Source organism: Pteropus alecto, unplaced genomic scaffold (genome assembly GCF_000325575.1).
Source record: "Pteropus alecto unplaced genomic scaffold, ASM32557v1 scaffold111, whole genome shotgun sequence".
NCBI classification, from domain to species: Eukaryota; Metazoa; Chordata; class Mammalia; order Chiroptera; family Pteropodidae; genus Pteropus; species Pteropus alecto.
The window spans coordinates 5,249,277-5,265,882 of record NW_006431915.1 but is presented as its reverse complement, the minus strand read 5'-3'; the positions used below and the strand labels follow the sequence as shown (position 1 = coordinate 5,265,882).

Genomic DNA, 16,606 nt, shown 5'->3' with positions numbered 1-16,606 from the left:
GTTCAACGTTGTCAACAATACATCAGATGCAGTGTACAATTGATTTTCTAGATTAGTCGTTTTTAGATGGCTAGATCGTTAAATCAGTTGTGAATATCCAGTGAACTCCTGTTGTAAATTGAAACAGTTGCAGCTGTTCTGAAATTTTCCCTGAAGGGATTTGAGAGACAGAATATAGAGACAGTAGGCATTTTGAGGACACTGCTCTTTTCCAGAGGCTGATTTATTTCAGTGAGTTTGGAATAATTATCGGATTGAAAATTATAGCTGGATGGGAGCCAAGGCTGAGGGCTAGATAATGAGCCAAAGCCCGTTACATTATTTTTCATAAAAGGAGGATACACTATAGAAATAGAAACACTGGAATATTTATGTGGGGATATCTTATTATACATGTGACATATGCACACAAATCCCCACTCCTACCCTGCACGCACATACACATTTTCCTATCTAAGAATTATATCATTTCTTTGGAAAGAGAGAGGACAGAGAGCTCTAGAAATTCTTGAATGGAAACCAAAACATTTGGAAATCTTGTTCTCTGAGAAAAGCTTAGCTGATTTTTTTTCCCCAAAAAACATCCCCAGCAGTGCCTAATAATGGATTTGTAAGGGATAAGGAATTTGTACAATGTATTCCTATTTGAATTTTATAAGAGAACATTGCTAGTGTGTTGACATGGGTCCCTATCAACTTGAGGTAGAGAATGAGCAACTGCTGCCTAGAGTAGGCTGGCTTGTTCAGTTTTCCACTTAATGAGGTGAATCATTAATTCATATATCCATGTATTTCTGTTACTATTAGAATAAAAGAGCATACAACATCAATTTCATTTCTATTTTTCACTTTTATAGGTTTTAGTGATGAAAGCCTTCTTCGTACAATTATGTAGCTTCTTCGTACAAATATGTAGACGGGACTTGAAATAGTTGTGTTAAGTTGATGTCACTAAATTCTTTGAGTTCCTACTGAGTTTCATGTCAAAAATATCATGAGTTGGCTATCATCAAAAATATCTTATAAATGATCTATTAACTGATGATTCCCTCAGGCCCTTTTTCAGTATTATTGAAACTGAAGAATTGGAAACTTATGGCTTGCAAATAGTTGTTATCCAATCATTACAATCATTCACTTTCTCAAATTTCTGGAAAGTCCTCCAAAGAGATGTTACTAGGACTTATTCAAAGAACCAATGTACTGTATACTTAGAACTAATAATAAAATTAAATTTTAAAAAAAGGCTACTTGTTACTATTTCACTTGGAAGAATTTTGTTTAACACAGTCGTGTTTGGGAAAATCAAAACAGTAAATTTTAGTAAACTTTTAGCAATTCAACAGGTTTTGATAAAATTATTTTACAATGTTCATTGATATATTTTTATCAAAATCTTGGAGAAACCACTTCTTGAAGCTTCTTAGAGGACCTGCTTATTGTACCTTAATTAAAGAGAGGTGTGGTTGTTTAGAGGTCCGGGATACTTTTTCATGCCTAACCATTGCTTTTTAGACACCTTGATACATGGAACAGAATATGATAAAGAGTATACATTAGCATTAGAATGACTAGAGAGGTATATTCTTCCTGCAGAAATTGAACTACTCATTCATATATCAGTTTCAATAAAATTTTACAGTTCTTCATGATGGTTGCACAATTCTCTTTTAAATTATTCTTAGCAAATATATAGTTGCTTATTATTGTAAATGGGATTCCGTCACATTTTTAAAACATAATGCTTCTTCATAAAACTTTATCGATTTTGAAATATTTATCTTGCCACTTACAAATCTTTTAATTCTAGTCATTTTCAGTTGATTTCTTTGAATTTTCTCAGTTAAACTATAATACTATTACATACAAATAGTAAAATAATTTTTTGTTTAAAATGTCGATGGTAAAACAGTAACCTTGCTTTATTAATTTTTATGGTTGTATTTCCTGTATTTTACATATAATGAATGAATGAATGAATGAATGTTTTTCTTAGAACTTATTTCATAGTTCATGACTTATTTTCAAAAAACTGCTGCCATATTTTGACAAAATTTATAAATTGCAAATTTTAATGGAAAATTTCCCAACTCTTAATATGCTACATACAGTAATAATGGTTTGCTTTATATATTTGTTAAATGATTGCTTAAGTGGTTAAAATCCACAATATCCTTGAATAGTGTCTTGTACTGTTATATGAATAAAAACATTACCCCACACTCATTACCATCAGTCATCAATACATGCAAATGGCTTTACACACACACACACACACCACCCACCCACCATGGTTTTAGGACTAATTTTGAAAAATCTCAGTAACTAGATAACATGAAAGAAATACATGTGTGATTAGCCACTTCCTATTATTGAATTCGGCCTTCCAGATGGCTTACTTTGATTTTAAGCCAGTGCTTCTCAGGGTCAATAGACTTGTTCACCTTTGCTTCTCCAAAAAAGGAGTGGAAAATTCCCAGGAAGTTGGGAACCAAGCAGAGTTTCCATATGCTGTGTTCCAGTATCTAAACATGTAGCTTGCTTTATTTATTTACTCATTTACTCATTCACTCAAAATTTGTTCATACTTACTCCAAGTCCACGTGCAGTATAGCAGAGGCTATTATAAAATAAGCCTAGTCCCCAAGGTGCAGTTTCTCTATCTTGATTATTTCTGGATACATCTTGAAATTGTGCTTCTCTGCCTGTTGCTTTTTTATTTTTCATTACACTTTTTTTGAGGTAGTTGTCATGTGCAGTTTTAAGGAATAGCACAGAGTGATCCCCTGTGCCATTTTTATCGTTTCTCCGAATGGTAACTTCTTGCAAACCTGTAGTATAGCATCACACCGGGGATAATGACATTGACTTTAAGCTCTTGCAACCACTAATCTGTTCTCCATTTCTATACTTTTATCATTTCAAGAAATTGTATAAACATTCCTCTGGCAGAGGAAGAGGGATGAGGAGCACTGCCTCGTTCCTGTCAGGTGAACGTAGAATCCAGGTTCCTTATTTTGCCCCCATTGACACTGATACATATGTGTGCGAAGAGGATGCTCATTACTGATGGATGCGGATGAAAGTTCTGGCTCTTTGCTGAGCTTCCACTGACAGCATCCTGGCTGGGAGGGCTAGGAGCGCCTTGTTATTGCTCCCCACGTGGCCTCCACTGACACTACAAGGAGGGAACCTCTTTACTGCTTGGTGGTGGTAAAAGTCCTGACTTTTCTACTCTAACTCTGCTTCAGTGGAGAAGGGGAAGGACCCCTTGTTACTTCTGGGTGAATGTGGAAGTGAGATACAATCCTCACCCTGTGGTCTCCATTGGCATGCAAGACCCATCTCTCTACTTGGCCTTCTCTGATACATCTGGCAGCAGTGTTGGGGGTGCTCACTAGAGCTTTGCAAGAGTGGAAAGCTACACTTCACTCGGCCTCTGCCTGGTATGGCTGGGGTTGGGCCACAGATTTTTCTCTGTGTTTGGGTAGAGGAGTTGAGTGGTTATTGTCTAAACATATTCTATCTTGCTAGACTTCCCATTTCTTTATCCTTTGTCTAGAGAGAGCAGTATTTTGTTGTTTGGGTTTGTTTGTTTGTCCATTGCCATGGTGTTTCGGGGCTTGTCAGCTTCATCAACTCTAAGTCTGGGGTATGTGAGGAAAAAGGAAACCCAAGGAAGTCACCATCGTATCAGTTTTTGGATCTTGAGGTCCCTCACCGGTCTGTCTTCTCATCATGTCATTTTATGTTTATTTTATGTATAATGCCCGGGGTTTTTAGTTGTACTTAGCAGGAGGACTAAGGAAACGTATATTTACTCCATTTGCCTGCAAACAGATTACTCTGCTTCTGTGTGCATCTGTTGTTCTCTATTGAAAGATTTTTTTCCATGTTGATTCTATCAGTCCAACAGTGATACTGTTCTTCATGTGTTCACTTAATTAGGGACACCCTTTGTGGAAGCATGTTGATCTCAGTTTATCCCATGTTTTATGCACCATGATGATGTTTATAAGAATTATGGAGAAAAACAATTAAGCAAAAACAGTTAAAAGCAATTAAGTAAAAATATTAATCATACCTCAAAGTTCTTAAACCACCCTAATCTATAGAGATATATGGGAGTGAGTGAATCCTATCATGTGTTTGAGAATGAAATGTTATTGTCCTTCAAAATTATTCCCCAAAAGGCATCCAAAGTAATCCTGACATACATCCTAACTTAAAACATTGTCATTGTTTTCACTGTTTTAGGGATAAACTTACTAGCTTTTAAATGTGGCCTATCCAGTCTACAGCCATGCCACCCTGAACAACCCCGATTCCGTCTGATCTCAGAAGCTAAGCAGGGTCAGGCCTGGTTAGTACTTGGATGGGAGACCACCTAGGAAGACCAGGTGCTGTAGGCATAAAAAGTAAAAAATAAGAGATTGTAAGCTGACAAGGTCCTTGCAGTCTGTGAGGTCAACCAAGGGTTGCTTTGCCTAAAAAATTAAAAAATAGTAAAAACAATAAATATGGCCTATCCAGCCTTGATGGTTCTGGCACTCACTCACTCTTCTCGCCTCACTCCTCTGTATTCCAGCCAAAGCGAACTCATATTTTTTCCAGGCATGCTCTCTCTTGCCTCTGGTCCGCACATGTTGATCCCTCTGTCTGCAATGCCACAACCCTGCTTCTACACGTCCCCTCACTTCTACGCATGGTTCTGGTCTCACCTCTGAAAACACTTTGATCAAAAACGCTTACCTGACCACCCCACTCCTGCCTCAAGTCATGATAACGTTCATCTCACGTCTTGTCATATAATGTGGTATTTTGTTCCTTTTTAATCATCTATTTCAGACAAGAATGGCCATAAGAATATAGGCGGTGCTCTACTTTATTCCTCTCTGTGTTCCCAGTATCCGTTTACCTGTAATTTCTTTTCATCCGTACAGAGGGTCATGAAATTTTAGTTTTACAACTACTTGGATACAAATATGATTGCGCATGGTGTCGCGATGGAAAATCTAGTTCTCCAGTTGGTTATATAACTTAGAGAAGGTCAGACACTGTCAGAGCTAGTGATAATTAGCATAGTTCTCATCTGAGGATTCTCTATCTTTTTGCACCACGCCCTACTTTAATGGATGAAATGGGAGAAAGATGGTAACATGGTGTTGAAAGCATTGCAATTGCCAAAGTAAAATACTTGCAATTTTATTCACATGCAGATTATTCAGAAAAGAATTCAAACATTTTAATATGGGACTAGGGAAGGAAAATCACTAGCAGAGTGAAATACTTCAAGGTGCAGTAGATCAGACCACACAGACCATTAGAACGAATGCCAAATAGACTGGATCATTCTGAATCAGGTTTCATGGAAACTACAAGAGGAAATTATTTAAATATGTTCGTTGGCTATTTTATCGAATATCTTTTAGGAGCTTGGGAAGATAGGATTGCTGTACAGTACTTGCCTTAAAGTAGTTTATCATGAAACAGAGTGGTAATTATGATAAAGAAGTCAGAATGTGTGTCAAGAACCAAGAATTATGGTTAACCCAGTTCTAAGGAACTGATATTAAATGAAAATAAAAATGATGTGACATACATGCTATACAAAATGCTATAGCTGTTCAGAAAATATTTACTTTTAGTTGTGGAGGTGATGGGATTTGAACTGGGCTTGTAAGATAGGATTTAGACAGAAATGGAGTGTACTTTTGTAGAGAATAGAAAGTACAGATTTGTGGTGGGAACTGAAAGTATCTTGGGTGAAAGAGAAAGTAGGCTAAATCTATGAACATAGTGGAATTCAGGGCAAGAAAGAAAAGGCATGGGGATTGGATTGTACGGGGACTTGAATTCCAGGCATTAGAGATGGAATTAGCTGATTCCTTTGGTTAATTGCCAACTGCAAGCCATTGAAGATTTTTGAGCAGGAAAGTGGCATGATCAGGGTCTTGTTATAGGATTATTAGTTTGGCATCTGTGGTCAGAAAATACTGAATGTGAAGTAAACTAGAAGAAGAGGTTGTGCGTATGAAGATTACAGAATCAATCAAGTTATAAAATAATGTTTTAAATTAGCATAGCAACGATGGGCATGGAAAACAACCACTGATAAAATCCGCTTTTCCAAACCCCCAAAGACCTTAAAGTCTTATTGAAGTGGCATAGAGGAGATGAGGAAAGGAAAATATCAGAGGGACTACTTATAACTTACCATTCTTTATAGAACCCAAAGGGAAATAAATTTGACAACAAACACCAAACTATACTCGGAATCTTTCTTCCTTTCTGATTGCTAAGGTCAAGTGTTATTAGGTCCAATGTGTGCCATATCTCCCATTCCTTAGGACAGGCTAATACTCAGCAGATGTGCATCAGTACAGTTGTAACAGTTGTTAAAATGCTGAAGTACTTACGTACTGCTTGGTAAATGGTGCGGCCGCAAGTCCTTTGAATGCCCCTTTTCTGACCTGTCCACTTTTCCAGGTTCACTGGCCTATCCTGCAGTCAAGAACCTACAAAAGTCACGTTTGGCAGAAATTTGGACATGTAGTACTCTGCTTAATGCCACAGCTCTTATCTGTTCTTATTGATTAATGATCATGCCATTCTAGGCTATAGCAGTTTGAATATTACCCCTAGTATGGATGAAGTTTTTTTCCGGAAGCTTCTCAAGCTTTTTAAGCAAGCAGACTTCTGTTGGGACTACCCATGTCTGAATCTCAGGATAGATCCATCCTGGGTTTAAATCAAAAAACCCTGTTGCACTGAAATTCACAGGACTTTGCATTTAAATAATGATTAATTGGTCATTTTAAAAACTGTTAATAATCAGTGCTAATGTGTGTACAATAAAATATATACTTTTATTTCTGATACTGGGAATATAAAATAATTTGACAATAGACTAATGAGTTTGAAAAGTTAACATTATTTTGCCTAAAATGTTTTTAATAGATGAAAGATATAAGGGAACCAGATGATTATAGAAAAGTTGTTTATAATTGTAAAAAATTGGAATCACCCTAAATAGCAAACATTTGAAGAATAAACCAGAGTGGTTTAGCTTATGGCAAATTTTATTTACTTCTTTATAATGATTCTGTGTTATTAGCTATTTTAGAAAGAATAAATAAGGTTAAAGATAACTCTAAAATCTGGAGATGCCTCGCCTAAAAGTGCTTGCCCGCAGAGTTTTAATTATAAAAATTAGGATGATCTTACATTTCTCATCCAGACAGTAAATACCTTAGAAGAATACAGAGTTTTTGATGCAAAAGATTTTGCCTAAGTATTCTGTACTCAGCCAGGTGATGTTTATGTGTGAATGTATGGGTACCTATATGTGTATACACATATTTTAATTCTTAACATATGACAATTACTTTGCTAATGAATCCTCTTTTGCACACTGTCTTTTGAAGGTTTTGTTTTTTTGTTTATTTTATTTTTTGATAGACTTGTCCTAATCCATAAGTAATCTCCTTTCTACTCTGAGCAGGTGTTTACATTTGTAATATGGTATCCTGCAGCTATGGTACCATTTGTTACTATGGCACCACACAGTTGCTCAGATTCACAGTTTTGTCCCAATCGTTTGTATTCCAGCCAAATGAGCTAAGTAATCACAGGGAGATCAGCAGATTGCTAATTCATTTTACACAGATTCAGATGTGCAGAATCCAGGTCAGTTAAAAGTCTCCTCACCTAATTCATTGATGAAAATAGAAAGGATTTTGGTTGTCTAATAAAAAGAAAGTGCCTAGGTCCTCATCTTATGTTTGAGAATATGTTGGCTCAGCATTGGGAAAACTGGTTCTCTTCTAGTGCAGTGGATTCCTGTGCTCAAAATCCTAACATAGCTATTCGTAGGAACAAATTCCTTCAGAATAAATCCCTAAAGTTGAAAAGAATAGCGATATTGTAATAATAAAAGCCTTTCTTTAGGGAGCCAGATACTTGCTTGGTGCCTTACTTAGATATAGCAGAAGCTAGGGCTTTTGAGTTGCATGACTCCTGGATATGATTATAATTTACACGAATAAGCACACTTGGAGTTGTGTAGGGCATAGCCTGAATGTAGCTCATGCAACTGCCCTAAAACTATATTCTTTAAAGAGATTCATTACTCTTTGAAGATGAATTGTGCAAGGAACAAAGGCTCTTAATATTCGCAGAGATTTTTTTAAGTAATATTATACATAAGAAGAAATTTTATAAAATGTAAGTTATTATATAATATAATTAATATTAAATACAATAGTCATCTAAGGGATTATCGATAGTGGGTAAGGTAGATTAGAGAGAATGAAGACTTCTTGATATTTTACAAATTCCAAACTGGTTCATGTTTTAATTTACTTTAGTCAAAGAGTTACATTGTCAGTTGAAGAAAAATCTAATGTTAGCACAACATGATAACATCAAGAATCACACTTCCAGTAACAGTAGCTAATAACTGCCAAGATGTTTCTGAAAAGAGAAAGTGCTTATTTTAACAACAAAAACAGCAATTAAGAAGTAAAATTTGGTACATTTCCAGGAAGGAAACATTTCATATTAAAAAGAAAAAAAACATACCCTAGCCTTTACCATCACTTGTGAAACTTGTTCAAACCACAGTTCATTTCATCTTTTCAACTTTTGCCTGGCTTTAAAATGAGGAATTTTCCCCTTTGGGAATCAAAGAGGTTGATTACACCTCTCCCACTAGAATTGTGCAATGCCTTTAAATAGTTCTAAAATCTGTTTTCCATTATTATGAATTTCACAATACATTTCCAAATGTACTTTTGGATATTTTTATCCAAAACACTATTTTCCAGTCTTGTAAACTCTTGATTACTCAAAAGTTTTGGACAGTAAGAGTGTAAGATTAGTTCCTTTTTATGTAACGTTATTTTTTAAAATAAATTATAAAAATCTGTAGACAGAACCTGACTGCTCATATGAAAGGTTTCTTTAACTTACTTTTTGGTATTATTCTATTTATAACATCATCAAATGTTAGCATTGGCAATGTCATAGACATCACTGGTTGTAACTTCTGTATACCAAAGGAAAAGAAAATAAAATCACTTGCCAGTGACCCATAGCGTGTTAATGGAAGAGCCAAGATTGCAGCTCAGCTGTGTTGACTCCAAGTCTTATGTCCTTTCATTTCACCATGTCATTAGTCTCACTGCCTTTAGTCTTCCCTCCATACTTGTTTTTTCTTGCCCTCCTTTGAGTGACAGCTGGCTCAGACAATGGGATGGGTAATGACCGGATCCGATAATTGGAAGACTGAACTTACACGAGCATGTTGCCCACAGAAAGAGACATGTTACATACAGTGATATGTGTCAGAGCAGAGGTGAGAAAATGTACTCTGGGGACACAAAAATGATGACTGATACGTTTGATACTTCCATCGCCTTACTTATGCTATTGTGTTTTTAATTTTTTCTGCTATGTCTTTTCTTTTCCTATGTTTTCTACCTATGTTCTTTGTTCCTTTTCCCCCTTCACTGATTTGGAAGTTACGCATTCTTTTTCTGTTCATAGTTATGTGTATTTTTAATGTACAAATTTGAAGCTCTGTTTTTCTTTCTATTTTATCATATTGATGTATATGAAAAGAAATGAGAACTTCACCTTCTTCCTCTTCCCACCCTTCTCCCAGTTTCTCTTATATTTTAAACCTTTCTTCTTTATATTATGCAAAGAAAATAATAAGAAATAATAATAATTTTCTTCCTTAGGTCATATGTCTTTCTTTAGAAAAGGGGCTTTATTTTATATTGATTTGCATTTTCACAATTATTTTAGCAAGATACTTAGCGATCAACTATATGTTGCACTAATTTCTTAATCTCAAGCAATTTACTCAATGCCATTTTCCTCCATATCTTAGTTCTTAATTCTTTTTCAATCAATGAAATACTTCTTTGTTTCCAGAAGCCACACAAATCCTCAGATGCCTTTGTCTTCCCTCATATTTACCAATAACTTGCTCACATGTGGAATTTGGGTTCATAACATTGTTTTCACGTAGCCGTATATCTTATTCCATTTTTTCCCTACCATTTGTTTTTGCAGAGGAGAAATGAAACATAAGTTTGATTTTACCATTTGTTAGTGTCTTCTTTTTTTCTGCCTAGATGCTTGTACTACTTTTTCTTTATCCTGGGTGTAAATCGCTTTTTATAAATTTTGCCTGGAACTTGATGAGTTTTTTTGCTCTGAAGCTTCAAGTAAGGAATATATTCTTACATTAATATCACAACTACTCTCCGAGGTCTACTCAGTTCTAGTGTTCTGGAATTTTATCGCTTCTTTTTTACTTCCTCCAAGGACAATTTTAATTTTGATGTTAAAATTTATATTTTCTTTTCCATCCGTGTATTTCTCTTAATCATTTTCCCTTACAGTGGCTGACTTCTGTTTAAATAAGACCATGTTGTCTTGCATCTTCTTGAGGATCTGTATAAATATTTACCAAGCTTTTTCCATAAAGAAATATTCAATATTATGAGTAATTCAATATTTAATAATATGATGCTTTGATGTAATACTCCCTTTCTTTCTGCTGAAGTATTTATCAAATATCATTATAACTATTTAAAAAATGTTTCTCTTTTTCTGAGTCACAGATCTATCCAATTCTAGAATTTTGCACTACATATCAGGAGAAAATGTTATCTTCTGTTTTTAAATATAATCAAGAATTTTAGAAGCATGGATATCTTTTCTAATAATTATATTGTATTATGAATCTTGTCCCTCAGTAATGGTCATTTATATTTTTAGCATATTATAGTAGTTAAAACAAGGGCTTTAGCATTTAAGAGACCTGGGTTTCAGACAGAGCATATGCGGTAGTAAAGAACATGGCCTCTGGATCCCCATTATCCGGGTTCAAATCCCAGCTTTGCCACTTACTGTGTAACTTTGGCAGGTTATTTAACCTCTTAGTGCCTTAGTTTTCTCATCTATAAAATGAGATTAATAATATTAGTTACTTCATAGGTCATTAAGGAGATTAAAAAGATAATATTTGTAAAATATGTAGAACAGTCGCTGGGACAGTAAATGCTATATAAAATTTGCTTTAAATTCTGACTCTAACCTTCCTCTCAATTTTATTGTAAACCTAAAAAAAAAAAAAGTCTTTTTTTTAAAAAATAAAGAAAGCAAGCAGAGCCTATCTACCCAGAAGTAGGCCTTATTAAATAAATGACAACAGGAAGCGGAAGGGAGTGTGCTACCATTTCAAAATATCTGATTGTAGCTTTTTCATCTACTGAGTAACTTTAGTCAAGTCATCAAATGTCTCTAAGCCTCTATTTTCTCATCTTTAAAATGGACATAATGCATATAAATTAATGCATATACTAATAACAATATTAATAATTCTTAATATTACTTATTAAAACTGAGGATTAGATACTTTATATAAAATGTCATCACATAAGTGCACATTACTTGATTGCTATTGTTTTTAAATAATCATATGCATGCTTGACTATGCTACGTTTAATTGACTTAACTGAGCACCACAAGTCCCTTTATTCCAATTTCTCTATTGAATTCTTAATTTTGAGTTATTTTATAGCTCTGTAACTCCACAGAGAGTAAATTATAAATTCAAAGGCACGTAGTCAATGCAGAGGGAGGCTGTGAAGCAAGGTTGATTAGATCCTGCTTTTAATCTTTTTTTTTTTTTTTCCTTGAGCCTGGGAAAAGCAGGATCTTAATTCTTGTTTCTTCAGAGGGCCTATTTCCTGTCAGTTGAATTATTGCCCTCAAGCTCTTCACTTTCTCCTCCTTTGTCAAGTGCTTTGAACAGACACTGTTCAAAAGTGCTTTTTGCATATCTACAGTTGTTCTCTACTGGGAGAGGGTCCTGTGGATTTAGTGGGGGAGGTGAAGCTGCACAGGTAGAGGAGGGGACAATAGAATATGGAACATACCATATTTATCAAGATCTTTTTTATGCATCCAGTACCATTGATTCCTTTTAGTTCCTTAACTTGCAATGCTATTTTGAGTTTTCCCATAAAGAGTCCAGACATATCATTGCTGTGTTGTGTTGTAATTGTAACTAATTGTGGGACATAAGAGGCCACTTCATAACCTGCAAATAACAAACTACATCACTTTTTCAACAAACTTGGTTTCTGTCCTCGCTTGAATTATACTGTTCTTTTCTATAAAAAGCTATTGTTTGTTTTTCCCCCTGTAATTACTCTCAAAAATGTTGTTAACTATCAATCGATGTACCACTTAAAATGGACTTTTCTGGCCTCGCCACAGCTTGCCCACCAGGGACATACAAACCAGAAGGTACGCCAGGAGGAATCAGCACTTGCCTTTCATGTCCTGATGAAAATCACACCTCTCCACCTGGAAGTACGTCTCCTGAAGATTGTGTCTGCAAGGAGGGCTACCGGGCATCTGGCCAGACCTGCGAAGGTAAGTTTACCCACATTGGCAAATAGAAAATATAAAAGTGGATTTCTTCAAGGGAAATGATGCTGGTGCTTCCATTCACTTCATTTAAAAGACTGTTAGTATTCATTTCTCTAATCACATTTGGGAGGAAGTCCATGCTTTTATTAAGTAGCATTTCTTACTGCTGCGCACATATCTAGCTCTGGAGAATGGGGATCTGAGAGCCCAGCAGTAATATAACTATGAAACCAGAAAGATTCAGTTGGGAAAGATCTAAAATGAATCTAAGGAAGAAAAGGCACAAATCTAACAACAAGTTTAAGTAACAAAAGAGCTAGTTTGGAGCCTTGGTGATATTTAAATTCATTTAAAATATTTTTATAAGTAAAGTGTCAATGTTATTCATATCAAAAAATTAAAAGTTGTCATTAGCCCGTAACATGTACAAGAAACCTGGCTCTTGGGATCTGTGGCAGATGCACTTCGCTGGTCTTATTCATTTTTTTAATTTCATGCTACCATAAGGAGGAAAATAGCTAATGACATATAAAGCTCAAGAACTAGAAAATCTTGTATCTATGTAGATATTAAAATAAAAAATTGAAAGCATAAAAAACAATAGTCTTTTTAAAATTTAAGTGGAAGCAAATACCTAATAGAAGTGAGATGTTTCTTCTTCTAAACATGCACTTAGAAATTCAAATGCAGTAAATGGGAATGCTGTGGGTAATTTAGCTATGTCATAAAATGTCCTCTTAAACCACACACAAAAAAAGGGGGTGGGGTGGATGCTTCATAGACAAAGGCTAACTTTGCTTTTTAATTTTGTTTTGTATATGTTAGTTGTCCACTGCCCTGCCCTGAAGCCTCCTGAAAATGGTTACTTTATCCAAAACACTTGTAACAACCACTTCAATGCAGCCTGTGGGGTCCGATGTCACCCTGGATTTGACCTTGTGGGAAGTAGCATCTTCTTGTGTCTACCCAATGGTTTGTGGTCCGGTTCAGAGAGCTCCTGCAGAGGTATGCAAACTGCCAGTTCACATTGTTTATTGATTGTCTTGCTGGATATCCTTGACTTAAACTCTAATGGACCAGTAAGTTTTTTGTTTCTTTTGATTTTCATAGACCGCAGAGAAAAAATTTTAGGAAGTTTGAAGTCAGAACTGCTAAGTTCTATTGACCACATCATCATAAACTATGCCCTTTATATTTCTTGCTATGAACAAGCAAAGGAGGGGCCTGCCTGGGAAGGAAATGGACAGGTTACCCCAAACCTTGGATTTTAAGCAACCAAGACTGAGTGCCAAGGGAAGTTTGGGGATGGTCAGAATGTGGGACCTTAATCCCCATTACGATTGTAGGACGTAGGGAACCAGTATCCTGCAACAGGAGCTGTTAGCCAACTTATCCATCTCCAGCCTTCACTTGGAACAGACAGCATGCTAGAGAAAGTGGGAATTTGTTTACCCCAAACCTTGGATTTTAAGCAACCAAGACTGAGTGCCAAGGGAAGTTTGGGGATGGTCAGAATGTGGGACCTTAATCCCCATTACGATTGTAGGACGTAGGGAACCAGTATCCTGCAACAGGAGCCATTAGCCAACTTATCCATCTCCAGCCTTCACTTGGAACAGACAGCATGCTAGAGAAAGTAGGAATTTGCCAAAGTGAAATCTCAAAAAGCCTAGTCAGGCCAGTAGAAAAGGGGACAGTACCTTGCGTAGAACCTAAGGCTTCCACATCAAAGACAGATAAGCAAACAGAAGGGTATGTCGTCAATTCACTTCCACTCTTGGTGTCTCCATGACTTACTTTCTTACTTCTTAAAACTGTTGCACAGGCAACTTCTTAAGGTTTCAAAAGTAAGGTTAGAAGAGAAAGCTATCTAAGGAAAGGTAGGAGGGGAGCAAGGCAAAGACTTGAGAATCCCTGCCCATGAAACCTTCGAATACAGCATTCACCCTCTACCTAGGTGAAATACAGAATACCCAGTTAAACAGGAATTTTAGATAATCAACACACAGTTTTTTTAGTGTAAGTCCCATATAAGACTTGGGACCTACTTATGCTAAAAATTATTTGTTGATTTTCTAAAATTCAGATTTAACTGAATATTCTAATTTGTCTGCGTTTTTTTTATTTGTTTGTTTGTGGGGGTTTTTTTGTATTTTTGCTAACTTGGCAACGTTACCCCCACAACTTCTGAATCCCAGGCATCCTTTAGCATACGCTTTGTTGATTCTGATGGCTCCAAAATCCCACATCACCCAGCTCACTGGAGTAATATAAAGAGTTCTGTCTTCTGGTCTTCTCTTGACTCCTACACCCATTAGGGAAGCCCATTTACACCACTCCAAGGTCATATGTGAACTCCAGGAGACCTCCTCTGTTTATATTTATCAGCTACCAATACTCTAAATGTGAATATACATGTGTGAATATACATCTATAAATGTGAATTTGCCTAAGTCATATCCTAATCCAGATTCTTATCTATATCTACTGGAAGGAAAGGAATAAATGAAGAGAATCAGCAAATTGAACAAAGAAAAGGGGAAAAATGGAATTACTGAGATTCAAAGGAAATTACATTGCTAAAATAAGACCAGAATCCCAAGAAATGGGAGAAATCTGAGAAGAGAAATATTGCTTAGAGGAAAAAAAATTGCTGACACAATGAATAGACTTAAGTATGAGCCAAATTCATAAGTTAGAAAATCAATCTATGAAATTCTCTGAAAATAGAGCAAAATTTCAAAGATTAAAAAAAATTATGAAAGACTGAAGTGACATGAGAATAGTCACAGGAAATAGATTCTTCTTATATTAGAAATCTAGAGAGAGAATGCAATAGAAGAAAAACACTAATAGAACATCAAAGAATATATCCCCAAGCTGAAATCTTGGGAATATACACAACTGAAATGTTTGATATTTAAAATCACTTGCTGTGTGCCAGAAAACAATTTTTAAAAACAGATCCATGTCTGGAAATAATCTTAGTGAAATTTCTGAATGCCCTAGAAAAATAGAAAATTTTGCCTGTTTCACAGTTAGACATAAACGTTACCTACAAAGGAAAGAGAATCAGACTAGCTTTGAGCCCCTTATTAGCCATTCTCAATATTAGAAGACAAAAGTAAGTTTCCAGGATTCTGAAAGAAAAGAATTAGACCTTAGATATTTAAACTTAGGCAAGCTACTTTTTATGTGGGAAGATGAAAGACATTTTCAGTCACGTGATCTCAAATGGTAAAAAGCCACATCCCATTTCTGAAAAAAGTAATCATAGAAAACCTCTTAGAAATATTCCTATACAGTCAACAGTTAAAAGTTCTGTGTAAAACTTCTACTCCTTCTTCCAAATAACTCATGGTGGGGTTTGGAAAACACTACATTTTAACTTTCTACTTTCTGGACTTCCAAAGAGAATAAGAAAAGCACGTAGACAACTCTTTTAAGATAAGGTCTGGCCCCACATCTTCATCCTCCACAGTCCATATCCTGAGTTTCTTGTCCCACATTAGAAATGGTCACACCCTTTCAGGAAGCCATCTCTTTGCAAGCCATCCCTTTGTTCCAACAGCCTTGATTTTCCAATCATTCTGCCTTTGCTCTTGGTCCTTGTACGTAAACCCTCCCTGTCACCATCTTCCTCAACTTGGAGGGATGACGTTTAAACTCTGTAAGTGCATCCACAGAACTGCCCTCCCCTCATTCCAGCCCTTTTGCTCTGTGTGGTAGGGTCAGTCAGGGAAGCACAAGGAAACTCACCCTGTATGTCAGAGGATAAGGAACTTATTTAAGGAATCAAACCTCACACGATTTTGGAAGGAGCTGGGAAATGGAAGGTCCAGAAGAGAAGCTGGAGCATCAGAGGGGTTAACTGCCAACTCAGTCTGCAAAACCAAGCCCACTCAGCTGCTGAAATGGAACCACACAAGAGAAATATGTCAAGAGGTCTTAGAGATGCTTTGCCTCTGTGTAATCATGCCCTGATGCTCTATAGCCCAGAACGCAGCAGTGAACTTGGGGCCACCTTTGGTCAACAGGGTCAGAAGTCAGGATGTGGAATGGAAGTGAGCAAAGACAATGTGGGACCCACTGGACGTGTCTGCATTTGTCCATCACTGAATCTAACACAACGGCCACTGCTTCCCTTCTG

At 36.1% G+C, this 16,606-nt stretch overlaps 1 protein-coding gene and 1 pseudogene across 1 annotated transcript in view; both read left to right on the top strand.

Annotated features, from left to right (window-relative positions):
- Positions 1 to 16,606, top strand: part of SVEP1 (sushi, von Willebrand factor type A, EGF and pentraxin domain containing 1) — a gene marked incomplete at its 5' end in the record, with an annotated part of 145,705 nt that overhangs the window by 31,169 nt on the left and 97,930 nt on the right. The window contains 2 exons of the mRNA XM_025041263.1: positions 12,301 to 12,459; positions 13,282 to 13,461. Of these exons, the coding sequence (XP_024897031.1) occupies positions 12,301 to 12,459; positions 13,282 to 13,461 (339 nt within the window). The remainder of the gene's footprint in view (positions 1 to 12,300; positions 12,460 to 13,281; positions 13,462 to 16,606) is intronic.
- LOC112473141 lies at positions 4,294 to 4,412 on the top strand (annotated as a pseudogene).